The sequence below is a fragment of the Electrona antarctica genome (genome assembly GCF_951216825.1).
Source record: "Electrona antarctica genome assembly, chromosome: 24".
In the NCBI taxonomy this organism is placed as follows: domain Eukaryota; kingdom Metazoa; phylum Chordata; class Actinopteri; order Myctophiformes; family Myctophidae; genus Electrona; species Electrona antarctica.
In genome coordinates, this window is record NC_136803.1 from 1696418 (window position 1) to 1708405 (window position 11988).

The window sequence follows — 11988 nt, forward strand, 5'->3', positions numbered from 1 at the left end:
TATTGTATTATTATGTATGTTTTATATTTTTATGGATTGATCTTTTATTGTTCTCTTGATGTAAAGCACTTTGTGACTTCGTCTAGAAATGTGCTATATAAATAAATGAATTATCATTATCATTAAAGAGTCTGAGGCTGACTTTGCATAAGTTACCATTTCTAGCCATCCAAATGAAGACATTTCTAAAACACACCATTCAACTGTGCTCACAGGAACACTCAGGGATTAAAGCAAAACAAATCTCAGGACTTCTGAAGATGTATTCTATTTGTTTTCTTCATGTCTCCAGCTGTGACTGCTGCATATCGTCTCTCACCGCATCCATGAAACCTCTTTGCCTGTATTTAACAGCAAGTTATATTATGCAGCAAAGAGTGATGGTGGACTGTCCCTGCCTAAAATAGACTGATGTTTTCTTACTCTCCCAGGTAACTCTGACCAGGGTAGAGTAGAAGAGGGACAAATAACACAATTCCCACTTGAGGCCTTTTTTAACTTACTTACTTACGCCTGTAGCCCAACTTTGGGCATAGGCCACGAACAAGAGCTCTCCAGACATCCCGGTCCTGGGCCATCTTCTCCAGCTGTCCCCATGTGTGGCCTTTTTTAACACGATCTAAAAATCCTGTCCAGTTACCACTGGTGGTACAATTGGTTGAAATAGGCTATCCCGCCGTGCTGAAACAGGCATGACAGCACACCTAGCCGTTATTAGAAGATCTGAGAATGGATTAATCACGTTAGAAATATCGTCAGTTGTGCTGAATAGTGATTAGACAGAGTTTTGTCAGAGCAGCAGCATTATTGGCGTAGGAAGTTGAAGAATACTGACCTCTGCTGGCGTTGCGAGAAGCTATAGTATATTCACTCAACCATTCAAAGCCATTTGAACATCTACCTCACAATGTATTATTATTTTTATTTAGGCATTTAGCAGGCGCTCTTAATCCAAAGCAAGAACAAAAAACATGGTAATACATCAAAACATTAAATAATATCTGTTACAAGTAAAGAGCTTATATTTAACATAAAAGTACAAACCTATTGCCTTCAAATACTTAAAGTAAGTAGGTTACTATGTTTTTTCAAGAATTGTCTCATTTCTATAAAATAAAATGCTGATCTACAAGCTCACAACACATTGATGCGACAGTGAGAGTTGTAGATTGGTTATTATTATACGGCTTTAATATTTGGTTGTTATTGGCCTGGGCCGTGGCTCAGCGGTCCAGGCACCTTGGCTAGTAATCCACTCTGGCAGTGTGCTGTGGGTTCGACTCCCGATCCCGACGGCCTTCACTGCAAGTCTCTCCCCATTTCCTGTCAGACTACTGTAAGGCTGAAACCGCTAAAAAATATATATATATTTGTTGAAGTAAAAGTACTTTGGCATGAGAAAACATACATTTACATTGCCAAAGCAAGTGTCGAAAATGGGTAAATGTAAAGTTGGAGGGGGTACAGCATTTTGTAAACAGAGCTACATCACATTCCGTCTTTATACATTTTATTCATTGTATAAAGCTTTATTGAAACATTTTTAAGACTATTTAAATAGTATACAAATACATTTTAAGTTGTGTTTAAAGCGGTAGGCCTACTTGGTACAGATAGTAGTCCTTAGGGTGGTTCATATTGGCTTAACTTTATTTTGTGGCAACAGAATAACAGCGACAGAGTACAGCATCTTGCAATGGGTCTGGTCCACAAGATTCGATACTCCACCAAGATACCCATGTACCTGTGTAGATACTTCCTTAATGTTAACGAAGTCCACACCCACAACACCAGAGGGAGTGCAACGAATCATGTTCAACCCAGATTCGGCACAAACAAGGGACTAAATTATTTTCGCTCCTATGCCACCAAAATGTGGAACGCCCTACCAACAGTCATTAAGACATGCGAATCCCTTGACTCCTTCAAAACCGCTCTCAATGGGCACCTACGGATGGCTGCAATTCGAAACTGGCCCCCGTAAAAATCTGAATCCCCCCCACCGCCCCCCCCTTTTTCCCCTCACTGTATATGTTTCTTTTCCCTTTTTACCTCCATTATGATGAATTCCTGTACTGTTCTTTGTCTATATAGAAGTGTCTATTTGTACGTCTCTAAATGTTTTGATGAATTGAACATGGTGGACCCTGTTGTAAACAAGTGTAATGCTTAATTGGGTCGTCCACTCACAGTTAACAGCCTTTGTATTGAGTTTGTGCTTGAAATGTACTGTAATTCTGCAAACTGTTAATAAAATTTTCAATCAATCAATCAAAAAGTTCACAAATCTTGCTGCTGTGTGCACATTGTTATATTATATATATATAGTATTTTGTATAGTATTTTGTTTATAGTTTCAAACTCACTTTGGGTAGGCGAGTGTAATCAGTGAGAGATCAAATGCAGATGGTTGCAGCTGGTTTCACCTCCACTCTCGGAGTGTGATCCACTGTGTGTGTGTGTGTGTGTGTGTGTGTGTGTGTGTGTGTGTGTGTGTGTGTGTGTGTGTGTGTGTGTGTGTGTGTGTGTGTGTGTGTGTGTGTGTGTGTGTGAAGGGGGGGGGGGGGGGGGTTCCAGCTCCATTGTGTTGAGGCCATCAAGATGCTTCACACCAAAACCAACAGGTTGTAAAACAATGGGAGCTCCCTGGTGGGATTCTTACTGCTGATGTTAATTCATTCATTGTCCTGGAGTGGAACATATAGCAGAAACAAGAGGAACACATTGAGTGTCACCCCTCGCCCCACTTTCAGTGAGTGTTTTGTGTAAATCTAATCAGCATATGTCTATTAGTGGGTTCTTAAAGTGAAGGTGGGGGTCTCCAGCATGGGGGGGAGGGGGGGGGGGGAACGACGTTTAGAAAACCATTTATTTGAATCAAATTACTAAGTATCTGGTCCAACCCACTTATCTTATACTCTGAGAACGTTACATTGGTGCGGATGGGAATGGGAATGGGATGGAAATCCTTGCTACAAATTAAGAAGTATTTTCAGAGTGATTTGTCTTCAGTTTTTTATGACTATTTTGAGTTTTTAATGTCTCAGCAGTGAATAGGTTAGATCCAAGAATGTCTTACCCTCAGAACTAGCCTGAGAGTAAAATGTATGCAAGTCTTAGAAGATAAAACTTGATTTGTTCAACCGATAGTGTTGTTCTTCTGTATATAAGACCCACCCCTTTTTTTCCCTCACTGTATATGTTTCTTTTCCCTTTTTTACCTCCATTATGATGAATTCCTGTTCTGTTCTTTGTCTATATAGAAGTGTCTATTGGTACGTCTCTAAATGTTTTGATGAATTGAACATGGTGGACCCTATTGGAAACAAGTGTAATGCTTAATTGGGTCGTCCACTAACAGCCTTTGTATTGAGTTTGTGCTTGAAATGTACTGTAATTCTGCAAACTGTTAATAAATATTTCAATCAATCAATCAATATAATTGTCTGCAAAGTGTAAATGTGCTGTCTGTCAGTATACTTTGTGTGTGTGCGTACGTGTGTGCGTGTGTTAAATTAACAACACTGACTCACATTTAGACGTGTGTGTACACTACAGTATGTACATACAGTAACAATACTAGTGCATGTCACCCACACAACAACTCTTCTTTGATTGATTGATTGAAAATTTTATTAACACTTTGCAGAATTACAGTACATTTCAAGCACAAACTCAATACAAAGGCTGTTAACTGTGAGTGGACGACCCAATTAAGCATTACACTTGTTTACAACAGGGTCCACCATGTTCAATTCATCAAAAGACACTTTAACCCATTTAGGCCTGACGTCGAAATAAAATCAAAAATCAAAATCCTGACAGTTTTCTGAAAAACCTTATGTTTCTGTATCAGTGGTGCTCAATATTTCATGTCAAGGACCCCAAACATTATATGTAATATGCCTCCGCCCCCCCATCTGAAAATATGTTGTTCCAGGGACCTCCCAGAAGTTTTTTTTGTTAAAATGTTCACTCTGTAATAATATATATTCAAAGATTTGAGATTTGTCATTCTCAAAAGAAATTGTTCATAACATGGTTTCTAGTAATCTTTCTCTTTCCTCTGTGTCAACAAGTTCATTCCAACAACAAACATGTTTATACATTTGCATCAGGTGTGTGGTCTGTCAAGCTCCACCCCTTCCAGTCTCATCATCATTATAAAAGATTCACACCTTCAGTTGAATCAGTTCAGACGAAACTCACAAAAGTGACTCTCACACCTTCCAGAGAGAGAGAGAGAGAGAGAGGGCAGGCACTTTCCACAGGAAGGAATACTGCTGACTGCCAGACCACTTCAATCTGCTACTCATCCTGTCTGATGAATGACCTCAACAAGAACAAGGAATCACATTTGGAAGTAAACTTTGGGGAACATTCTAATCTAGAGGAGTTACTGTTACTGTTACTGTTAAACGTTAGGGAACATTCTAATCTAGAGGAGTTACTGTTACCTTTAGGGAACATTCTAATCTAGAGGAGTTACTGTTACCGTTTAGGGAACATTCTAATCTAGAGGAGTTACTGTTACCGGGACCGGCTCATTTTCTGTCTTGAGCAGAGTGTTTTTTTTCAAATCTCAGAAGTCTAAATGGCTTCCAAGTCGTGTTTTTCAGACGAGGATTTTTCCTGCGCTGTGTGTCGTGACATCTTCAAAGAGCCTGTTCTCCTGTCATGTAGCCACAGCTTCTGCAAAGCCTGTCTGCAGAACTGGTGGACACATAAGAAATTGAACGAATGTCCGGTTTGTAAAAAAGTCAGTAAAAGAAAACGTCCGCCCTGTAACCGGGCTTTGAAGAACTTGTGTGAGAGCTTCGTACAGGAGAGACGGCTGCAGAGAGCTTCAAAACGCCAGAGGCCTGAGGATCTCTGCGGTCTGCATGCTGAGAAACTCAAGCTCTTCTGTCTCGAATGTCAACAGCCAGTGTGTGTTGTGTGTCGGGATTCTAAAAAACACAACAACCACAGCTTCAGACCCGTCGATGAAGCTGCACTGGACCGCAAGGAAGAAGTCCAGAAACAACTGAAGCCTTTACAGGAGAAACTGAAGGTATTCAATCAAGATAAAACCACATGTGACAAGGCAGCGGAACACATTATGGTCCAGACCCAGATCACAGAGACGCGGATTAGGGAACAGTTTCAGAAGCTCCATCAGTTTCTACACGAGGACGAGGAGGTCAGGATCGCTGCACTGAGAGAGGAACAGCGGCAGAAGAGTCGGATGATGAAGGAGAAGATCGAGCGACTGGACAGAGAGATATCGACCGTTTCGAACACAATCGGGGCCATAGAGGAGGTGCTGGGAGCCGAACACATCTCCTTTCTGGAGAAGTGGAAGACCACCACGGAGAGAGTCCAGTTCACACTGGAGGGCCCACAGCTGGCCTCCGGAGCGCTGATAGACGTGGCCAAACACCTGGGCAACCTGACCTTCAGAGTCTGGGACAAGATGAAGGCCATCGTCTCCTACACTCCCGTCATCCTGGACCCCAACACTGCCCACACACGCATCCTGTCCGACGATCTGACCAGCGTGACGCCGGAGCAACAGCAGCTCCCCGACAACCCGGAGAGGTTCGACTTCTACGACTATGTCCTGGGCTCCGAGGGCTTCCGCTCGGGGACTCACAGCTGGGACGTGGAGGTCTCGGACAGCGGATACTGGGAGATGGGCGTGTTGACCGAGTCGTTTCAGAGGAAGGGAGGTATCGGGGGGCAGTACTGGAGCTTGTGTTCGTTCGCGGGCGGGTACACGGCGCGCACCGCAGAGTCCATGACCGACCTCTCGTGGATGCAGATCCCCAAGAGGATCAGAGTCCAGCTGGACTGGGACAAAGGACAGCTGTTGTTCTCCGACCTGGACAATAACACACACATACACACGTTCACGTACACGTTCACTGGCACACTCTTTCCGTTCATTGAGAATATTCATACTATGAAGATATTACCAGGGAAGGTTAGTGTAACTCTGGGCCTGGATGATGAGAATAGAGGGCTGGCAGATCGAGTGGCAAAGTGAGCGACAAAGTGAATTTAATGTTGTTTAAAGTCATTTTATGCAATCTAATAGGACTTTTATGTTTGGATGTATGGGCTGTTAAGGCCAGAAAGTAGTTTTTTGCCGCTCAGTAGGCCGTTCCCTCATAATAACTTATGGGTATGATAATGATGTCACACGCATATAGTGACTGTAGAAAAATAGATAGATATTCATGACTGCACGTATAATTCTGTTGAACCTGTTGAAGTCTTATTGCTTGAAATATTTTCCTAAAACGGGTGTGCAGTTATTTTGTATTTTAAGAAATAATTCCATAAATAGTGAATTACAATAATTAAGGGTGAAGATTATGAAAAATATGTGAAGCCACCGTTGTTTTTTTTAAATATATTTTTGGGGCTTTTTGCCTTTTATTGATAGATGCACAGTAGGTAGATAGGAAACAGGGAGAGAGATGGGGGGAATCTACATTCAATATATTTCCAAATCTTTTCCTTGTAAAACATAGAATCACTGTATCATTTTGAATTTAATTTATGTACTTTTGACTGCAACGCTGACAAAGATTTCACTAATATAATTGATTTATTTTTTGTTTTCATTTTAATTGATAAGATCTGATGAAATTTGAAAATGTAAATCTGCATTTACATCTGTGATGTTATTATGTCTGAGTAAATAAATGCCACGCATCTCACATTTGGTTTGGAGTTCAGTTGCATCAAATTATAGATACTAGATACTAGAACGGTGCCTAATGGGGCACTGGCCTACTTGGAACGATGCAAGTTGGAAATGCATGCCCCACCCACTTATTATGTTTGTGTCCCTTTTATGCCCATATATGGAGTTCCAAACCTCCCGGTGGTTTGTGAGATTAACCCAGGACAGACAAACTGGGTTGATTAGCGTTTTCCATGATAATCTATGACATGACAATGATGATTTTCACTGTTGATAATATTGTTGACTAACGACGCCGATTTGCGCTGACGTTGCACTGATGTAGGTCATCTCCAGTTCATTTATGGGCATAATTCTATATTTGGAGACATTAACAATTCCTCTCCGCCAATTACAATGCAAGGTCAGACTCAGAACTATGTGCTATCCTCATGACTTTTGAACTAAGGCTAAATAAATTAAAATGCAGTCATTAAATAAATAAGAATTAAAAATCACACCCGTGTGAAGTGAGGGGCGCAAATATATTAAAGTCTAACTCATGTTGATTAGGTGATGTAATGGTGATGTAAAACAAACACAAGCATTAAACGCCATTAACAATAAAGAGACAATATGACATAAATGACATGAACTAAAGACAAACATTAAACCTGTGTATACAGTAGGAGGAACTAGCGCCCCTCAATAATAAATTAAACAACTTCAACTAAATGTGTCCTCCTGGGCACTAGCTGGGGTAGGCCACCCAATGGTGCCAGTGTAATTGTATGGGTGAAATAATGTACACACAAAGGCTTCACTCACACCTATACATCTAGCATACAACAATAAATGGTGCATTTTATGGTAAATGGTGCATTTTATATAGCGCCTTTATCCAAGGCGCTTTACAGAGATTGTGCATTACATTCACCCATTCACACACACATTCATACACTGATGGCGGCGGAAACCATGCAAGGTACCAACCAGCACATCAGGAGCAATTAGGGGTTCAGTGTCTTGCTCAAGGACACTTCGACACTAACTCTGGGGGAGCCCGGGTTTGAGCTGGCGACCTTGCGGTTACCATCTGTAAACTCTACCCCTGAGCCACCGCCGCAACAATGTTGCATGGTAGATGTATGCAAGTTGTATAAGTGTCATGGTCGCCCCAATGCATTTCCAATGGAAGTCACATGGTTTGATACAACATTTTTTGCCTACAAGCTGATGTATGTATGTTGTATGTGTTTCGACTGCCCCCCTCCCCCTCATACAACACGTTTGTCTCTTCAAACCACGTGACTCCCATTGGAAATGAATTGCGAGCTTGCAACAGTCAACAAGTCTCATGCATCAGCTATACAACATTCTGTTGTGACAGTGTGAGTGAAGCCTAGATCCTTGGAGGCCAGTCAGTCTATGACGTCGTCAGGTATCTATGACCTCAAGCTGATTTGCTTGTGAAATGAAATTAAATGAAATGATTACTATATTTACCCAGGGTATCTGGGCTAAGCTCAAGAACTTGTTTCCAGCCAGGCCCTGCTCATAGAACACATTTCATCGTAGTGGTTCAATGCCTTGTTCAAGGGCACTTCAGCGGTGGTAATTTTAACGTGTCGGACCGCTGATTCGAACTGGCGACCTTCCGGTATCAAGACCGATCCGCTATCCGTTCGGCCACCGCTGCCACACCGTCATATGTTTACATATGACGTAAAATTTCCCTTCAAAATGTCAATGGCGTCCAATGTTTTGATGTTTAATTTACGTCATATTTAGCGGACATTTGACCTGAATTCCCCCTTCATTGTCAATGGCAAATCTTGAGACGTTTGGGGACAAAAGCTGTTTATAGAAGGGGCTATAGCGCCCCTTAAAACATGCTACAGGCCTAGAAAACATGCCCCTGCCTTTGGCCGTTCCGTCCTGGCAGGGATAATAATTACTAGCATTACTATCATGTTAATCCATTTTGGGCAGGAACCCCTTTTGGTGTTTTAGCTATTGAAAAATAGCAGATCTACAAGCTCATAGCGCGGCACCGAGTGCCGCGCTATGAACTTGTAGGTCTGCAATTTTTTTTAAATCGTGAAAATGTGGCCCAAATCTTTGAATATATATTCTTTCAGAGCGAACGTTTTTAACTCAAATCTTTGCGTCCCTGGAACAACATATTTTCAGATAGGGGTGTCGGCGGCCAAATTCAGATCATTCTGGGGGTCTTTGACATGCAAAAGGTTGAGAACCACTAACATAGAAACATGAGTTTTTTAAGAAAACTGTCAGGATTTAGAAGAGATTTGTAGAATCGTCCTCAGGTCAAAATGGGTTAATGGCGTACTGTAAACAAAATAAACATAGAAATAACAGTTAGATGCAGATTTGTAGTGTATACGTTATATTTCTGTTTGTGTTTGCTAAATATAATGTGTGCAAACTGCATAATAATAAACACGTGAGATAAACATTTTGATATACGTCGTCTGTAGTGTTTAAGAAATGTAGCCGCTTCAAAGTTGATTTACTACACTAACATCATTGTAATCCGGGTGCAGTACTTAGTTTAGACAGTTTTTGGTTTAGACTAGTCATTGGTTAGACCATTGGTTAGTCCTACAACTACAACCTATCTCAAACCCTCACCCTAAACCTATAACCTCCCACGGGGCAGCACACCTAAACCTAACCTTAACCCATGTCTAACCAATGACTAGTCTAAACTAAGTATGCACCCCTGTAATCCCTGTATACAGCGATTGATAGGCTCCAATCTTTGATAAATGGAATAAATTAATGAATAATAAAAGTATGATTTAAAAAAAACAACCACAAAGGTCTCCACCTTTGGACTAATGTTCTTCTCCCATAGGTTCTGCTTTAGAAACATCTAAGCATCTCTACATTCATGGAGATCATCTAAGCATCTCTACATTCATGGAGATCATCTAAGCATCTCTACATTCATGGAGATCATCTAAGCATCTCTACATTCATGGAGATCATCTAAGCATCTCTACATTCATGGAGATCATCTAAGCATCTCTACATTCATGGAGATCAGGGCAGAGGCAAGGAAGCAACCAGGTGCTCAGGAGGTGTGCAGGTATAAAAAAATATAAAAATAGTAAAAAGGTGCTCCTGGGATCAATCGGGATAACACATCTATATAGAACAAAGCGGAGATCCGGGCACACTTAATGTTAAAAAGGAGGAAAACTTTATTCATCAGCCCTGATGAAGACCGTATAGGTCGAAACATGTCGGTTGAATAAAGTTTTCCTCCTTTTTAACATTAAGTGTGGCCGGATCTCCGCTTTGTTCTATATTCATGGAGATCAACTGGGCAGTTTATATTGGTTGCAGCCATATGCTGCTCGGGCACAGTTCAGTAATTCTCCCCATAATTATGCTGCTTAGTTCCTGGTGGCTATCGCTGAAGCACATTCCTGTGCTTGGCTTTCTTTTTCATCTGAATGAAGGGAGACGTTTTAGGGGCGGCGTTCTCCTCGTCTCCTCGTCCCGTTCTTCTGCTCCACTGACTGGAACTCGTTCTCTACCGTTGTCGTTTTTTTCTTTTTTCCTTTTAAGCAGGCTGTTTTCTTTTCGCTGCTTTCGGTTAGTCATGGCTGCCAGTTCCCATCGGATGTCATGTGGGAGTCCCAACTGCTCCAGTCCGTGCTGAATAACCGCTGTCTTGCACAACGTCTTCAGACTAGGACTTAAGTCTAAGATGTACAGGTCATCGGGCGTCCAGTATCCGCCAAAGAGGATGACACGGTCTCCCACACAGCAAATGCCCATCCTATGCATCCAATACGGGCCTTTCCCCTTGGGCTCAACCTTCCTCCAGGAGAAGGTCTGTGGATTGAATTTCCACAGGTCACTGAAGGTCCGTTCGAGACGCAAGTTGTCACCACCGAATATGAACAGCTCTCCATTGTAGGCCAGGGCTGAATGATACCTCCGTCCTTTCGGAAGACATGGCAGTGCAGAGGGCGTGCTCAGCCAGGAGCTGGTCTCTGTGTCAAACACTCTGATGTTGTTGTGGTGGGACCTGTACCCTTTCCCCCCAAATACAAACATCTTAGTCCCTATTATGGTAGCAGAGTGACCCAATGAAACCGGCGCTGGAACGCCGCTAGTGTTAATTAAAGACCAGACCGTTGTGGTGGTGTCCAGCTTGTAGATGTCATTAGTGTATCCAGTCAGCAGATTGACCCCTCCAAAGATATACATGACCTTCCCCAAGTCACAGGCCGAGTGGTTGTACCTTGCCTCTGGAGCAGTCCCTGAGATCTTGGGCCTGTACCACCGGTGGGTGTTGACATCGAACGCATAAAGCACATTGCAAATTTCCTCTACCTCGATACTCACAAGCCCGCCCCAGATGTAGATGATATCTTCTATCAGCGCAGCTGTGTGACCCTTGCGGTTGGAGGGAACCTCGGGGGGAAACGATGATGCTCCTTTTCCATTTCTCACCGGGGGCAACTTCATCCAGCGCAAAGACACTGTGTTGAAAACGTGCACGTCAATCTGATCCCTTTTGTTCACACTGCCACACCCTCCGAACGAGTACACCCTGTGGCCCACTGCCAGCGCAGCATGGAAGAGTCTCTTTGGTCCTCCTTTCAGATGTACTGTCCAGCACAACATTTCACACAGCGGTAGAAGTGTGAATTAAAATGGATCATTTGAGTCTCAGCAGGTGAAAGAATGGAGATCCTATGTGTGCGCTATCACTTATATTGGTATACAGCAGCACAAACGTCACGCGACGTCCTGGGCAATCCGAGAAGCCGATAGGTTGGGTTGGCCATGCAGGGAGGACAATGCCTGTGAAGCAGCCCTATACAGCATACAGTATACAGTATACTGGCGGCGGTGGCTCAGGGGTAGAGTAGCTGGAAGTAACCACAAGGTTGCGAGTTTGAACCCAGGCTCCCCCAGAGTTAGTGTCGAAGTGTCCTTGAGCAAGACACTTGCTAAGAGCCAAAAGAGAAATTAGACGTTTGCCCGGGACCCGAATTTCTTAGATTTGTCTTTTGTTTCTTCATGAAACTACTGAATTTGTTTTAATTCATGAAACTTGTTTTTAAATAGCCTAATATTAGGATAATTGAAAACAAAATGTAGGAAACAAAAAAATAAATAAAATACACGGCTATTCGTTTCAAAAAGTTTTAGGGCTGGGCTGGGCCTAAAATATATATGCTAATCAGTCGGGCCGGGCTGGGCCGGGCCTCAGGCTCCATGAAAAAAATAATATATATTGATTTTTTTCATAATTATAAAAATCACAC

The 11988-nt window shown here is 42.4% G+C and overlaps 2 protein-coding genes across 2 annotated transcripts; one reads left to right on the forward strand and one right to left on the reverse strand.

The window, feature by feature from the left end:
- Positions 1-4214: 4214 nt before the first annotated feature.
- On the forward strand, positions 4215-6574 carry LOC306916868 (E3 ubiquitin-protein ligase TRIM35-like). The gene has a single exon (XM_079494938.1). The coding sequence runs from the start codon at positions 4595-4597 to the stop codon at positions 6026-6028; it is 1434 nt and encodes a 477-aa protein (XP_079351064.1). The 5' UTR covers positions 4215-4594; the 3' UTR covers positions 6029-6574.
- A 3576-nt stretch (positions 6575-10150) lies between these two features.
- LOC306917167 (kelch domain-containing protein 3-like) lies at positions 10151-11341 on the reverse strand (the record flags this gene model as incomplete). Its single annotated transcript, XM_079495300.1, has 1 exon — positions 10151-11341. The coding sequence occupies one exon, from the start codon at positions 11339-11341 to the stop codon at positions 10151-10153; it is 1191 nt and encodes a 396-aa protein (XP_079351426.1).
- Between the last annotated feature and the right edge of the window lie 647 nt (positions 11342-11988).